Here is a 17,980-nt window from a genome sequence, read left to right on the forward strand (position 1 = left end):
TAATAATTTTTTTCACTGCTTTCCACTGAAATATGGAGGAATAAGTAAACACCATTCTAAAAAATGCATCATAAAAAATAACCTAGACATTACCAAAATATATATTAAACTATGTGTCCAAGGAGAATGCTTACATTAGATACTGAAAATGTGTATAATATATAGTTGTCATTTTGTATGGTATCTGAAAAAGAAAAAAATAAAATTATCAGAAAAATGTACAGTCAGACCATTTTTTACAGGTTTGCAATATTTAAGGAATTTGAAAAAATTAAATATTATTTATTAATGAAGCACATTAGACAGATTTTCCCTTTAAATTAAGTTTTTAAATTGTCTCTAAATAAAATAAATCTTGGTATTTTCACTTCCCTGTAAGAATATCTAATTAATTCACAGTTGCCTAGGTTTTATTTTTCAAAGACTGTAAAACTATTTCTGAAAATTCAGAGAAAACAATACTAGTAAAATGTATATAGAAAAGGAAATTTATTATTTCGAATATTTTCTACCTACTAAACCACAAAACCATTACTCACTCTGGGAAGGCTTGGCCCACCACAATTGTATTTTGCATATATTTTATTTTATTATTTGAGGGGAAAAAAAAGATGCAGCTGGGGACATGATAAAGATTGAAATAAAGTTTGAGGAAGGAAATGAAGAAAAAAATTTCCTGCATCATGTATGTAATAAAACTTTATTTTATCAATATATATCTTTTACAGAGAAGATTAGGACAAAATTAATTTGGAGAGAATGGAGTAAAAAAATATAGTAAGAACCCTAAAATGTATATACAGTAAATGCATTGTCGCCAAGTAGATTTCATCTCATAGCAACCATATCACCCTATAGGGTTTTCAAGGAGCAGTTGTGAACTCAAACTGCCAACCTTTTGTTTAGCAGTCAAACACTTAACCACTGAGCCACTAGGGCTCCTTATAAGTAATACTTTCAATAATTTTAATTTACTTAGAATTTAAATCCTAGGAAAATAAAATTAGCATCAGAATCCTAACTAAAGGTAATGTATTGTGTGTTTGCAAGCTTGTTTACAAATCCATTACTCAGAAAATTCTGATTTTCTTTAACTTTTTTAAAGCACAGACTATATAGATATCATATTAGATAACAGATTAAGCCATATCTCCTATGTATTCTTAACCATGTGCTTACATGAAAGTAGATTATCAGCATAAATTTTTACAGGTAGAAAGAAAGGGATATTTAAGGAATATTTTTATAATTGGAGAAATAGGAGTAATGTTAAAATCTGGTACCACATGCCACCAGTAGAGGAATTATTTCAACAATACTCTTTGATTGATAACTACAAGTAGTTTAGGCTTTGCCAGAATTCACTTTTAGGGAACTTCTATGTTGCAAGTGCTTGGAGCCTCTTCTCATGGGAGAGCTCACCCTAGTGTCCTCAGGCCTTAGGATGTTTGAGAATGAGTAGGGGAGTTGGTGTGCTGCAGGAGAGTGAGAAAAGGAGAGCAGTAGGGAATTGTGTGTGTGTGTGTGTAGATGCGTGTGTGTGTGTGTGCATGTGTTCACATGCACAAGCACACAGATCTTGATGGAATTGAGTAAGAGGAAAAACAATTAGAGGGTTTTCAGTAGTGGTGTGATGGTTTGAATCACCTTTCACAGTAATCACTCCGGTTGCTCTATTGCAAATAGAATATAAAGGGGGTTGTCAATAACTATAGACCTACATAGACTGGTTAGGGAGTTATTGTAGTAATTTTAAAGAAAGATAGTGGGGATAGTGATGGTGCTGGTGAGAGGATTCAAATCAATGTAGAACCTAGAGAAATTCCTAGGTTGTGAGGGGGAAGAGTCAACTCCAAGGTTTTTGGCATCTGTAGAAATGACGTTACCATCAATTGACAAGGGGAAGACTGTAGGTGGAGCAGACATAGGGCGATGAGATTATGAGTTATATTTTTGGAAGTTATATTTTAAATATTTATTAGACATACAAACGGATATGTAAAGTAGACCAAGTTTTGATCTAGAGATATAAGTTTGCGAGTTAGGTAAATGGCACAAAAGACTACACTCATTAAAGGAAACAGTGCAAATAGAGAAGAGAACAGAGGACATTTAGGAGAAATGACTGTGAATACTACCTCTTATTTCACAGCTTGCATCAAGAGAATTCTGCCAGTGAATAAATTGTTCTACAGAACAAGTTTAATATTGAATACATTGATGTAACACCATAAATACATATTATTGATTAAGTTGTAGGACAGAATTATTGAATCCCTCTGGTAGTTTTTTAAGTAACTATATTTTTATAGATAGATAAGAGTAAAAAAAATTTCTTTTCATAGATTCCATATTTTAAGATTATAGAAGAGCACATCAAAAATAAACTACTTCAGATATTTGGATATTGAATACACATTTAAATGCATACAATAAATACATCTGAGAATTTGTGAATTAAAATAATGAACGAAACCATACATCATACATTTTGTACACACATAAAGAACTCATACCCATGAGCTCTTTGTAATAAAGAAATAGGATAAAATTTTAACAAATTTATGAGGAAACCTATAAAAGATTAAAACTAAACAGATTAATTTACTACCCTATAATTATTTAAATAAAATGGCTCATTTTTTATTCACTCTGTGTAATGAACTTCCAGATAAGGGGTTCATGAAATAAAATTAAAAAACGTTTAACCATGGAAATAATTGTGAGCTATTTATGTGGTAACAGTTTGCCTCAGATGATTTGACATTCATTAACTGAAGCTTTAAATGTTGGTTTATTTTGTTTACAGTAATAAAATTTTAATTTTAACCACTATAGTCATTAAACACTGCTGAAAATATGATCTAATTTGTACATCTGGGAGATTATTAACTATTTTAATTTAAATAATAATAATAGATAAAGAGATCTACATTTGACAAAGACTCTTACAACAAGTCAATACACAGAATTAGATATTGCAATCAAGTATACAGGGTTGCTATGAGTCGGAATCGACTCATTGACAACTTTTTTTTTTAATATGTAAATAACAATGTAAAATTTATAAAATCATCTAAAAGCCTAATACAGGCTAAAAAAACAAGGAGTTAAAAACTAAAACTTCTGAGATTTTTAAAATAGATGCAATTTTATACCAACAAATGAAGGCAAAATTTCCCATCATCAGAATGAACATTTAAATGCATTGCAATTTGAGACTTACCTTTAGTTTCTCCATCATCCCAGAAAAAGTCTCCTTTTGCTGTGTTATTTTCATTTAATGCAATTATAAGTCCTAAGGGGTTCTTACGGCTGTTAAGTAACATTGGGTGCATATATGATTAAAAATAAATTGATAATAGTGAAATATCTTACAAGCAAACCCATTTCACCCTAACAGTTTTGTAGGAGTTCTGCATTCACATAAGAATATTAGTATGAATAAAATTAATGTGTATGCTTACTAATAATTTTTCAATGAGAAAAAATAATTTATATAGTTAAAAAATAAAAAGAATAAATGTACTAAATACAACAGTGACTTTCACTGAGGCTGAGACTACTGAAAAATTGAACTGGTATGATAATATTTCAATTTAAACAAGAAAAATTAAATGTATCTTACCAATGCTCATTTCAACCTATATTTACTACATATAAATTAACCCTAAATTTCTGTGTATCAAGTCTGTATGTTATTAAAACATTTGCACAAGAACAATTAAATACAATGTATTTAAAAAAAAATTGGGAGGAGGGTTTCTAGCAACCTTATAAATGAATCTAATAGTATCAGGAAAAATAAGACATGTTTTTCTTAATTAGATAAACTATGGAGAAGGACATTTATGCTTGGTAAAGTAGGTGGTCAACGAAAAAGAGGAAGCCCCTCAATGAGGGGAACTGACACAGTGGCTGCAACAATGGGCTCAAGCATAACAACGATTGTGAGAATGGTGTGGGACCAGGCAGGGTTTCATTCTGTTGTACATTGGGTTGCTATGAATTGGAACTGACTCAACAGCACCTGACAACAACAACAGAATAGGTTTTGAATCCTAAAATAGTATGCATGAGACTATACAGTCCGGTCAACTGCTCTATATAGAATATATTCCTTTAGGAATGCAGTTACCAGAGTGTACATTTTTCATGTTCAGTACAGCTCTAGAGTATAATCAATTTTTGGAGAATATAGTCATGAAACAGCTACATTTTGAGAATAATCAATTCTAGAATGCCAAAGTAATTACATTACTAACATTCATCCATTCACTCATTCATTTGTTTTATAGACAAATATTTCTAGAAAATAGAGGATCTACTATGAATCAGGTACTATTATAAATTTGGGGACACAGCAGTGAGAAGTTAAGTGCCTGCCTTTCTGGAGTTTATAGTCTAGGGGAGTAGATATACCACATACAAGAAAAAGTAAATTATCTAATTTCTGATATTCTTAAAGTCAAGGATAAAATACATAAGACCAACAGATAGTAACTATCTTTTGGGCTGTTTCAGAATATGGGAAAATATGTGCATTCACTGCCCTTTCACCTATAATGAATATTGTTAGATGGAGCATTAATTTTCAAGTTTCTTTTTTTTCTAAATATTTCTGAGCTGGAGTCTTGCTGAAAAACTTCTTTCCTGCCTTTACATAAATGGAAATATCCACTTCTTTTATTAACTTAAAAACTAAAACATTTTAAGCAGAAAAATTTTTTTTGATTATGCAGTGAGAACCAAAATATGAAGAAATTGACACATGGATTTATTGATTATGTAACAAATTTTAATATTTCATATTTTTATGAAGAATCAGAGATTATTTTTTAATTTCAAATATCCTATAGATAATTTTTGTAAATTTTACCACAGGAAATAAAATTCCAGTCTAATTAAATTCATTTTTTAAATCAAGAGATTTGTAACACTACACAAAATTTGATGCTTTTTATAACAACGATGGTTATAGTTAAGAATTCCCCCATGTGTTAAATAGCTTCTGATGAAAAAACTAAGTATTAATTTATGAATGTTAGCAAAAATATAAAATATTATCAAAATTAAATTATTTTTCAGATTTGAATTAGTGGTTTTTCATTCTACCTTGCAGTTGTAGTTACACTAGGTTGCTGAATGGGGATAATGTAACCTCCTCTAAGATGTAATCCTATTTTGTCTGCTGGAAGATACATATCAACCCGTTGTTTTCTCCATGGTCTTTTTGCACCCTAATATTTGGAAAATAAAAATATTGTTTATTATTAACGAAGACTTCAAACCTCATTTTACAAAAACTACAATTTATACCTGGAAACAATTATTATTATGAGCATTCATGCCATCTAAATGAATATTAGTAACTGTTTTCTAACTTTTAAAGAAATCTTTTTTTTCAGTTTACTTACCATAGCAAGGAGAGAAGTAACTCCTCTTTATTAAAAAAATAAAAATACAAAAAGAGAAATCCATTTTCTTTCTACAGTAATGAGTAATATCCTTAATTAGTGCCACTTTTTTTTTTTTTTTGCTTTGGTTTAAAGTTAACTCTATCTTTAAAAAAGGTTTTTTGAGGGTGTTTTAAATCATTGTTTCTGTATAAATTAAGGATCTGCTTAAAGCAAACATGTGATATGCAAAATAACACCTTTTAAAATAAATACTTCTCAAAAGCTCTTGGTTGAACAAAAAACGGATTGTAGATGTGAATGCTACTATGTTGCCTTTTCAATGCTGAAATTAAAAAACTTTTCCAAATGTTTGATTATTCCCTATAAAAACAAATGCTTATGATTAGCTAAATACATAATTCTTTTGGCAATAATATAACATAATATAAAAAAAATTAATGCAAGTTAGCACTCCTTCCTAAAATTACTGCTGATTTTTTATTTCCCCAATTTTAAAATGAAGAATACAATCCTTAATACTAACAAATATAATTTTATATTAAAGTCTAGCTTATGTGCAACAAATAGTAGACTTACGTAAATTTTTATATATTCTTGAATATGAAAGTATTCCTTTTTATAATGAGAGAAATCCTGAAAATATATATACTTATGTATTTTGAGTTGTTTCTATGTACAGATGTTTAAAAATATAATTCTTTTTGTGTGTGTGCTTTTTTATTTTTTTTATTGTACTTTAGATGAAGGTTTACAGAACAAATAGTTTCTCATTAAACAGTACACATAGTGTTTTATGACAATGGTTAACAACCTCACAACATGTCAACACTGTCCCTTTAAAAATATAATTCTTATTAACCCATTATTGTATTAGTGTTACTTACAGTTTCATAATCATACCAAGTAGCATCAGGGATATATGCACTCACTGTATCTGCTCCCTAATATGAAAACAAGAAAAAATACAGTTATTTAATTTCAATTTTTAACAGGAGAGAATCATTGTCAAAGGAAAGAAAAAACCCTTGTCTGTACTGCTATACTCCAGTATTTCTGATATGTAGTAATCAAAAGGTTACTTTACTAGTTTTAGATAATGTCATAATGCAATACATGCCAAAAGCAAACAGGCAAAGATGAAAATAATGTAGGTGCAATTTAAAAAATGCATTTATATTGCTATAAACTACATGGTAATTGTGAATGGAAACATATTTATTCCTTTATCTCTCCATGGACACACAACCTTTTAAAAATAGATAATAAATCATTTTACTATTTTTTCATCATTTTCGTATTATCAGTAACTATCTGGTTTTCAAGTTTCCTTTGTTTACAATTTAGCAAAATTGTAATGTTTACATGTGCTTAAATGAGAGCTCATTGTTATTTTTATAAGATTTCATTTTGAGTCAATAAATAAAGCTTCCGTTTTCAAAAGAATACTAATTTTATATAATTCTCTTGTCCTAGTTAGATATTAAATATTTGATAAGCACAGATGTATTTAATATTTTCATAATTATTTGAAAAATTTTCTACATTTAGAATTCAATTAGACATCAGCTTGGAAAAGACTACCGAATAATATCTCTTACAAAGATGTTTTGTAATTTAATTTGAATTTAGTTATACATAGTTCCCTCTAAGCCATAAATTTATTAAACATGCAAAACCTACCTGTTTTAAGACAGGAGTAATAAGTAATGAGGGGCCCCATAAGAACTGAGTGTCCTCAATCCAACTATTCTCATCCTCATAAAACCTAAGAACAATGACAATATGTAACATATAAAAATTTAAAAAAATAAGTTCATTCAAATCCTTGTTTAGGTTCTCTTCAGTTTTTCTTTTGGATTAATTTTTAGCTTTAACCTTTACTTGTTTAATATGTCATTTGAATTCATTGTGCTATAACTTTAACAGTTCATGTGGCACTCAGGAAGGAAATGAGAGGAGGGAAGGAGAAAAGAAGAAATGACGGAAGGAAGGCAGGAAGCAGGGGAGAAAGGAAGGAGGGAAGGAGGGAAAGAGGGAGGGTGGGTGGGAACATACTTTAAGAGGTAGTTAAGTTACTGAATATTTTACTCACTCGTGAAGAATTGGTCTTGCTACTGTTTCTCCAAACTGATGGGCTTTGTAAAACAGAGTATAGAGGAAAGGTAGTAACGTATAGCGAATAGTCAGATAGTGCTTTGATGAGTTAACCAAAAGAGAGTCCTGTCCAAAAAATGCAGGATCCTGGTGCTGGATGATAAAAAAAAGAAATTGAAATAAGAAAGGTAAAATATGATTGAAAATTAAAAGTGAAGCATTATAATCTATTTTAAACAGCAAATTGTAAAAACTTCAGTTTGTTTTTAAAAAATTGAAATTTCCTCTGTTTCATAATTAAAGTTCTTGGATATTTCTAGTTTTCACTTGAATATGTGTTTTAATTAAACTTTATATTGTAATGGACATTTCTCATTTACATATACATACTTAGAAAAGATAATAATATTTTAACGAAATAGAGTTTTCATGTATATTAACTGTGATAGAATGAATTATTGCTTCCAATTCTTCACCTTTTGTTGTATCCACACGCTTTGCCATGGAACTTTGCAGGACTTACCACTAAAGGTGGAATGTTCTTCCCCATCCCTTGTCTTTGTGGTCAGCCATGTGACATACTCTGGCCAATGTGATGTCAGTACCTGTGACACATTCAAGCAAGGGCTTGAAATGTGCTTGTGTGAACACTTTCTGTCTTGTGCTTTGCCATTGTCATTAGAAGAATATGCCCAGGTTGTCTGCAGGCCCAGAGAAACAAGGAGCAGAGCTACCTGGCTGGCCTGCAGACCTGCAACTTGAAGTACAGCCTCCCTGCTGAGCCTGGCCTGGATCAGCTTGACCTCCTCAGCTAATGTGCAGTGAGTGATGTGAGCACTACTGCTCAAATATCCTGCTAACGGTAACAAATTTAACTGAGGGTCCCCACTCTTGCCGCCCTGCGTCCACCACCTGAGGTTACACATTCTTCTTGCTGCTCCTAGTCAGTGAAGAAGCAGGGTGGGAGTAGTCTGAAGGCCCATTCCTGGGAGATGCAAGACTCCTCCAATGTGTGACGTAGTCCTCCAAAGTGTGACATAGCTTCCAGGATTCCCCCACTGGCCTGACTGAAACTTTGTAAGAACTGGGCCACAGTTCAAGACTCTCCCTACCAGACCTCTTTCCTTCCCTGTCTTCTTCTTGTTTTTTTTTTTTTTTTTTTTTTTACCAGGTTCAGACCTGCACTGTGGTCTAAAGATTCTCCCTGCACTCTCCTATTCCTGTCTCTTTACCCTCCCCAGGCATTTCCCCAATAAATCCTTTCCATGTTCCCAAACAGAAACAAATTAATTGTGTCTCAGTGTTTGTTTCTTGGAAGATACAAATTAACACTCTGTAATGCAATTCGTATCAGGATTGCTTGTCATAACTTTTTTCTAGAAAATACCATTTAGGTTTATTAGGAAGTGAATAATTTCTGATTTGTACCATTTAATTCTATTTGATCATGCTTCCTTCCTGATGAGTTCTGAGTGGTCGTGCCTCTTCTCAAACAGAATTAAAGCCCTATACGCAACCAATATATGAACAGTAGAAGATTTCTCGATCATCATGCACTTAATTGACTTACTGGGTTAACCGAATTTTACAATTCCCTCTGGAAAAAAGTGCTGAAGCGGGCTGGTGGAATAGCTCTATATGTCCTTGAATTTCTGTTTCCACCAGTGCATATACATGTTTTAAAAGTGATAGTTTTACTTATTCCCAATCTAGGTTATGCCAGTTTTATTAATTATAGAAGGACTCTGGACTCAAATCACTTTTCAAGTGTCTTTCATTTCTTATTTTTCTTTTATGAAACAAAAACTGGAAATCCTTGATAATATAACATTTTTATGAAAGAAAAATTACCTGGAACTTATACAGGTAGAATTCAACTCAAACGAAAAGCACTGGGTCTAATTTAAAATACTAATAATTTAACATACATGAATATGCTTTAGGCTTAAATAAAATATTTATGTTGTGACTACGTTATTTCATATTTCCTTAGTTGACCTTTTTTTTTGGGAAATACAAAATATTTGTACATCTTGACAAGAGGACTGCTGGCTATTCTTTAAGAATTATGCTGCAATCTTTCAGACCATGTCTTCTGCAGATTTAAGCTTAAGTACATTGCCAATAATATGGGTATACAGTATTTCAAAACATGGAGAACAAAAGTTAAGTCACTTACTTCGTATGTTTCAGCATTATGGTTTCTGGAAAATGGATAAAATGCCCCAAGTTGCATCCATCTTCTGCATAGCTCTTCTGTGGTGTTACCCACAAATCCACAGATATCTGCTCCTACCTAAATAACAAATATATCTATGATTTCAAATGGAAAGATTCTCAGATTTTACCAGAGTATCACATTTTATGCCCTAACTGATTAATCTACATTATTGATAATCTTTTTGTTTTATTGTTTTTATATATTCTCTCTTAACTAGTTTCTTTATTTTCGATTTTTGATCTGTTCTTGACTCTAATTGCATTGTTTTACACTCTTCTGTTCATTGTCTCTTCATACATTTTCTTACTTTGTTGTCTTTATTTTTCGTTTATATTGACCTTTGATATAATCATTGTTAATTCCATGTATAAAAGGGAAAATTATTGTATAAAATGTGTTGCTCCTCAATCCAAAAACATGTATCCCTTGATATGATTTTTCACATTCATAACAAAATATTTCAGATGCAAAAAATTGAAAGAGTAATACAGTAAACAACTGTGTATTCAAACTGAACTTAAAAAAGTAATTATTAATTACAAATAAAATTGAAGCTTTGTTCAATCTGTACCCATATCAGATTGCATTTATCATCCTCCAAGGACCTCCAGAAATAACCACTATTCTAAATTTAGTGTTTACTATTTACATGCATTTATTTTGCATTATTTAAGCATATATCTATAAATCTAAACAATATATTGTATTGTTTTGCATGTTTATTAGCTTTACATAAATCGCATGTTGTATGCATTTCACTGCATTTTGCTTTTATCTTTAAGCATTATTTCTGTGAGATTAAATACTTTAATAAAGCTGAAGTTCTCCATTATATAGGCTGCCACTGTGTAAACATAATCATTATTTACTTATTCATTCTCCTATTGATGAATATTTAGGCTACGTACAATTTAATACTACTATGAAAAATACTTCCATGAAATTTATATTCAGGTTTTCTTAGAAATATGTAAATACTTACTCTTATTGTATGGTATATATACATAAGATTATTTTTTTCTGGTTTATTGGAAATGCAAATTATGCAATCAAAATTGGCTGTAACCATTTATAAGCACAATGACGGTACATCAAAGTTATCATTGCTCCATTTTCAGGCCAGTAACTGGTGTTTTAGACTTTTAATTTTTACTACTTATCTATGTGCAATATATATCCCTGAGGTTTTTACTTGTATTTCCTTGATTACTAGGAAAGTTGATACACTTTTCATTTTTTATTGAGTCCATATGGTTTTCTCCTTGTATAGAATTTCCTATTCATTTCCTTGGCTAATTTTTAGTTTTCTGCAGATTTTATAAGCTACTTTTAATTGAATATTGTTTATTGGCTATATCCATTGAAAATATCATTTCCCAGTATGTGGTTTGCTTTTTTTTTTTAAAAAAAAATTTGTTTGATGAGCAGATTTTTTATTTTGTTATAGTGAAATTTACATACATTTCCGTTAGATTTGTGCTTTCTGTGTAAGAAATGATTCCATATGTCAAGGTCATGAAGTTACCCTCTTACATTTTCTTCTAGAATATTTAAAGTTTTATTTTTCAAACAAAAATCTTTGATCCATCTGGAATTGATTTTTTTTTTGTATGGGGGTGACACATGAATCCATTTTATTTTTTTTAAATAATTGGTTGTCCATACTAATAGTTGATACTGTCCTCACTGATCTACAGTGACCACACTGTCATTAAACAAATTTCCATATACGCATGGGCCTATTTTGGAGCTCTCTTTTTGCCATATTAGTCTATTTACATATTCACAGTCCAGTATCTCTGTGTTAATTACTATACCTTTATGTGATAAGGTAAATACTCACGTTCTTTTCTTCTATAAATTTTATTGTTTTCTGCCTGAAGTTTAGGATAATTTTTTATGTTTCACAAAAACTCTTTTATGGCTTATATTGGAATGCTACTAAATCTGGATCACAGTCTGCGGAGAATAAATATTCCCAGTATACTGAGCCTCCCTCTCCATGAAGATGATATAGATTTAATTTATTTTGGTCTCAATTAAAATTTCCCCCCAAAATGTCCTACTCACATTCTTAATACTTACTTTTGAATATTACTTATTAATTCGTTGTTATGATAAATATCACCTTATATTAAAATAGATTCTAATATTGATTATTATTTTCTTATATTTTGGTCAAAACTTGCCATATTTTGCTCTACTTTGTTAAATTTTTCAAAGAATCATATTTGCCTTACGACTTTGCTAATTTACTTCTCTAAAAACTACTTTCATTGCATTAATTTCTTCTCATTTTCATAAGCTTTGATGAGAAGAACAGTTGTTTGTGTTCAGTCCTTTTTTTTTATTTCTATTCAGATTTTTTCAACTCATGTACAATTAGAAAACATTTTTTTTTAATTTTCAAATGTAAGATTTGCGTGTGTTTTAGTCTTTTTTTTCAGTTTTTGCATATGAAAGAAAAAATAAATGAATAATTTTCTAATATAGTCCAGTCTTTTTGTTATGTAGTTACCCCCTTTAGTCTTGAATATCAGCATTGCATAATTCTTTTTTATTTGCTATAAACAGAGTTGCTAGATTTCTGATGTTTAGAATTGTCTAGTATAAATTTTCTTTTAAAATTTTTAACTTTTCTCTGCCCTTATATTTTATCGTTAAGTGAAGGAATTTTTTTTTTTTTTTTCACTTCAACTGACAATCTAGTGCTTCAAATACATTTTGTCTGTTGACATTAATTTTTTTTTAAACTAATCTATTTGGAATTTTCCCTATCATCTTATTTCTGTTTATATTTATTATATAAGCTTTTCTAGGCTTTGTTTATTTGTATATTCATTTCTTTACTTATGTTGGTGTGATTGAATTTTTTCAATCTTATTTGCTCATTGTAATGGTTTGAATGTTATTGCTAGGTGCTGTCAAGTAGAACTCATGGCAACCCCATGTGACAGAGTAAAACTTCCTTATGGGATTTGTTGGCTGTAGTCTTTATGGGAGCTGAATGCCAGGTCTTTCTCCTGTGGAGCGAGTGGGTGAGTTTGAACCTTGAAACTTTCAGTTACCAGCCGAGAGCTTAAATGTTTGTGCCACTGGGGCTCCTTGAATGCTATAGATATCATCAATATTCTTATTTTTCTCCTAAATTCCATAAGAATTTAGATTGAGTTTTCTTTCCCGTAGCATGCCTTTTAATCATTTTACCAAAAATTATTAAGATGATAATGTTTAAGTGTAGTGTAATATGGAGTTTTATAAATAACATTGTATTGAAAGGCTTACCAAAGGTATTCCAAACAAACTGAACTCCAGCATTCCTGTGATAGACCATTCCATTTGTTCCCATGTAGCAAAATTGTCTCCTAACCAATGTGCAGCATGCCTTCCAGTTCCAGCAAAAGTTGACCGGGTGAGAATGAAGCTTCTCTTATTAAGAAAAACTTTTTGTACAGCTCTAAAAATAATAACGTTATTAAATAAGATATAGTTAAAAATTAATTGGTATTTATATAATGAAAAGCTTAATTTAACATGCATATATTGTAATTCCCATAGCCAAGTCATAATGTTTGCAATGATTTAAATAAAATTTCGTATCAATTTTCTATTAGCTTAAATGCATTTTGATCAAACACAGAGGCAGGAAAGATTTTAGAAATGATTCAGACCTTGAATGACTTCCTTTACTGAATTGTGCCCCTCTCTCTGAAACTGCAGAAGTTCTAACTCCTTTAGCTGTAAATATGACCCAATTTTGAAATAGGAGGTTTTCTTTTTTTGTTAATGAGGTCATAGCTGTGGAGGGTAGGTGCTAAACCTAATTATTCAGATGTGTCGTATATAAAAAGAGCAGAATACATATAGACACATGCATACAGGGAAGACAGACACCATGGGAGGATTATCTACAAGCAAAGGAACTTCAAAGATTTCTGGCAGTCACCAAAAACTAGGATAAGTTCTCACAGAAATACTCGACATAGCTGAGACTGATTGTGACTTTTAGCCTTCAGAACAAAATAAATCTCTGTTCTTTAAAGCCATCAGCTTTGTGGTATCTTGTTATGGTAGCTCTAGGTAAATAAGACATTTATCAAAATAAATTATCATCTGCTTTTGGCATCTACATAGGGTCACTACAAGTTAAAATCGACTTGACATCAATGAGTTTGGTTTCATTTGGCATCCACTCAACATTTGTGTATAAAATATATGTTTTAAACTCACTGAAATCCTTTTATAAGTATAAAATTTAGTAATCAAGAATTGAACTCAATACACATTTTTGCACTGTTATTACTCTAATTATGTCTTAACATCTGCATTCTCAAATATCACCAAGCAATGTTGCCATCAAACTTACATATTTAAGAAGCACGTTTTTGTTTCTAGAAGTCAAACACCATCCACAACTGCTAGCATTATTCCTCTCACCTCTACTGTTGCTTTTGCCGTATTTATCATCTTTATCATATTGTACCATAGAGTGTTGTTTTCTTTTTTCTGGAATTTATTGACTTAAATATTGCTTTATATAATGTTTTATTGAGTTTAAAGTGAACCAAGTTAACTTTATCAAGATAGTGTATAAAACTTTTCCTATCATGGTGTGATTTTAGACAAGACAAACATGAGATTGGATTTAAACTTGATCATAGTTTTTTGATTATGAGAAAATTACAAATTCATTGAGACTAAAATCTGGATTTTATTGACTCTTAAGTTATATGAGCTTATAAAATTGCTTTTAGATCCTGGTGTTGCAAACCATTAAGCACTCAGCTGCTAACCAAAAGGTTGGATGGTCAAGTCCACCCAGAACTGCCTTGCAAGAAAGGCCTGATGATCTACTTCCAACAAATCATCCACTGAAAATCCTATGGAGTACAGTTCTACTCTGATGCACGTGTTGTTGGCATGAGTCAGAATGGACTTGACAGAAACTGGTACTGGTATACAATGCTTGGAAAATTGTAGGTAACCAACATATAACTGTCCCCTTCCTTTGTTTGCATCATGTTCTTTTTTTATATATATATACAAGTAACTGTGTATTAGAAAATATACTTGGGCAATACCACTTAAAAAACTAAACTTTAATTGAAAACCTTTTTTTTAGAAAAATAAACACATATTCTAGGTACAACATTTTCCCTGGCCAGTAGTGAAGTTCATGTTTACAACACAACTATATTCAGATATGCAAAACTGTATCAAATTTTGGAGGAGAATTTATATCTAGGAATTTAAAAAGAATCACAGTACCTATACCATGTAGTTTTTGATAACCAAGTTTCAAATTCATCAATATTAGAAAAAGAGCTGACGCTTTGAAAGCCCACAAATTTTAGCATGAAACTATACTATTATCTTTTCTTTTTTTTCTTAGCTTTCTTCCTCTGGCTGTTTTCCATGCATATTGATAGATTATCACAAAATAGTTCTAGAAAGTAATTAAGAGAGTAGTTTCTAAATCAAATTGTACTTACTTCTCTGTAGCTATAGACATACTGTATCCATAGAGGCTGTGAACATCATATTGCCTTCCCCAGGATTGCATAGAATCCATGCAAATTGTTTTGGAATACAGGAGTTTGTCAAGAATATCTTAGAGAAAATATATAAAAATGTTTCTTAAGAGATTTGTGTTATTTTAAACTTTACATTCCTTTCTATTGTATGCTGTGTAATACCATATTTAATAAAAAATAATGAAAATAAGAAATTCAATTCAATTAAGTTTAAATTAGGGCCTCCATGCTCTGCTCTTACTGAACTTGGAATAATCATTAGACTTACATTTTTCTTAATAAAATCTCTGCTTCTACCTACAATAATAAATAAATTCACAGAACAAATAGCATTTAACACATGGATATAAAAATACACATCTATATTACATTATAGAGTCCTGGTTGCACAGTGGTTAAGCCTTGGGCTGCCAACCAAAAGGTTGGCAGTTCTAATCCACCAGCTACTCCTTGGGAGCACTTTGGGCAGTTCTACTCTGTCCTATAAGGTCTCTATGAGTCAGAATCGACATGATGGCAGAGGGATTTTTTTTTAAGGTAAAATTGAGGCCCTGGTGGCACCAGTGGTTCAGTGTTCCACTGCTAACCAAAAGGTCGGCAGTTCAAATCCATTAGCTGCTCCTTGGAAACCCTATGGGGCAGTTCTACACTATCCTATAAGGTTGCTATGAGTCAGAATTGACTTGACAGAAATGGGATTTTGGTTTTACTGTATAATTAAAGGCTAATTTCAAAACTTTATAATAAATTAGGTTATTGAAATGAATCTAATTGTAGACATACCAAACCCTTTGTCATGAAGTCAATTCCACCTCATAGCGACCCTATAGGACAGAGTAGAACTGCCCCACAGGGTTTCCAAGGAACAGCTGGCGGATTCAAACTGTTAAACTTTTGATTAGCAGCTGTAGCTCTAAACTACTGCATCACCATGGTAGACCTCTTATGTTGTTGTTGTTAGGTGCTGTCACGTTAGGTGCGACTCATAGTGACCTTATATATAACAGAACAAAACATTGCCTAGTCTTGCATCATCCTCACAATCATTGCTATGTTTGAGCCTGTTGTTGCAGCCACTGTGTCAGTCCATCTCACTGAGAGTCGCCCTCTTTTTTGCTGACCCTCTACTTTACCAAGCATGATGTCCTTCTCTAACGATTGGTCCTTCTTGATGATGTGTCCAAAGTAAGCAAGATGAAGTCTCGCCATCCTCACTTCTATGGAGTATTCTGGCTGTTCTTCCTCTAAGACTGATTTGTTCATTCTTCTGACAGTCTATGGTATATTCAATATTCTTCACCAACACCACAGTTCAAATAAGTCCATTATTTTGTCTGTTTTTTTCATTGTCCAGTTTTTGCATACATATGGGGTGATTAAAAATGCCATGGCTTGGGTCAGGCACACTTTTGTCATCAAAGTGACATCTGTGCTTTTAAGACTTTTACCTTGTCTTCTAGTGCCACCATTTAAAATTTTCTGCTCAGTTCTGTTATTTCCTCATTTTTTCCATTTCTTTAGCTACTCTGTGGTTAAGAGCAAGTTTCAGAGTCTCTTCTGGTATTTATTTTGGTATTTTTCTTCTTTCCTGTGCTTTTAATAATCTTTCACTTTTTTCATGTCTGATGCCCTTGATGTCATCCTACAACTCTTCTGCTCTTTGGTCATTAGTGTTCAGTGTGTAAAATCTATTCTTGAAATGTCTCTACATTCATGCTGCATGTATTCAAGGTTGTATTTGAACTCTCATGGACTTGCTTTGATTTTCTGCAGCTTCAGTTTGAACTGTATATGAGCAATTCATGGTCTGTTCCTCAGTTGGCTCCTGACTGCATCTTAACTGATAATACTGAGCTTCTCCACCTTCTCTTTCCACAGATGTAGTCAGTTTGATTGCTGTGTAATCCATCCTGCGAGGTCTATGTGTGTAATCATCAATTGTGTTATTGAGTAAGTTGTCGTGCTGTTATGTTATCTGCATATCACAGGTTGTTAATGTTGTCTTCCTCCAATCTTGATCCAAAATTCTAACATGGACAATTCTATCATATGATCCTGGTGTCATTTCTATCATCAAGGTCATATTTTCCAACTGCTGATCCTTATTCTGTTTCCTACTTTTGCATTCTGAACACCAGTAATTATCAATATATCTTGATTGCACATTCCATCAATTTCTGACTGCAGCAGGTCATAAAAGTCGTCCATTTCTTCATCTTTGGCATTTGTGGTTGGTGTGTGAATTTGAATAACAGTCATATTTACAGTTCTTACTTGTAGGTACATGGATATTAACCTATCAGTGCTGTTCTTCAGGATAGATCTCTAAAGGTTCTCTTTAATGTTGAGTGAAACACTATTTCTTTTCAATATGTCATTGCTGGCATAGTAGACCACATGATTTTCAAATCCAAAATGACCAATACCAGACAATTTCAGCTCACTAATGCCTAAGACATCAATCTTCAAGCTTTCCATTTCATTGTTAATGACTTACAATTTTCCTTGATTCATACTTCATACATTCCATCTTCTGATTACTAATAGATGTTTGCAACTATTACTTCTCATTTTGAGTGGTGCCACATCAACAAATAAGGGTTCTGAAGGCCTTACTGCATCTACGTCATTAACTCTACTTTGAGGAGACAGCTCTTCCCCAGTCGTATTTTGAGGGCCTCCCAACCCGAGGGGCTCATTTTCCATCACTA

The 17,980-nt window shown here is 31.7% G+C and overlaps 1 protein-coding gene across 1 annotated transcript in view; it reads right to left on the reverse strand.

Annotated features, from left to right (window-relative positions):
* The window catches only part of SI (sucrase-isomaltase), a 115,127-nt gene that overhangs the window by 71,550 nt on the left and 25,597 nt on the right, over positions 1-17,980 (reverse strand). The window contains exons 14-22 of the mRNA XM_023739131.1: positions 15,228-15,345; positions 13,021-13,192; positions 9,694-9,810; positions 7,513-7,667; positions 7,101-7,185; positions 6,305-6,361; positions 5,116-5,240; positions 3,227-3,315; positions 135-184 (exon numbers count right to left, since the gene is read on the reverse strand). Coding sequence (XP_023594899.1) covers positions 135-184; positions 3,227-3,315; positions 5,116-5,240; positions 6,305-6,361; positions 7,101-7,185; positions 7,513-7,667; positions 9,694-9,810; positions 13,021-13,192; positions 15,228-15,345 — 968 coding nt within the window. The remainder of the gene's footprint in view (positions 1-134; positions 185-3,226; positions 3,316-5,115; positions 5,241-6,304; positions 6,362-7,100; positions 7,186-7,512; positions 7,668-9,693; positions 9,811-13,020; positions 13,193-15,227; positions 15,346-17,980) is intronic.

The sequence above is a fragment of the Trichechus manatus genome, unplaced genomic scaffold, assembly GCF_000243295.1.
Source record: "Trichechus manatus latirostris isolate Lorelei unplaced genomic scaffold, TriManLat1.0 scaffold00129, whole genome shotgun sequence".
NCBI classification, from domain to species: domain Eukaryota; kingdom Metazoa; phylum Chordata; class Mammalia; order Sirenia; family Trichechidae; genus Trichechus; species Trichechus manatus.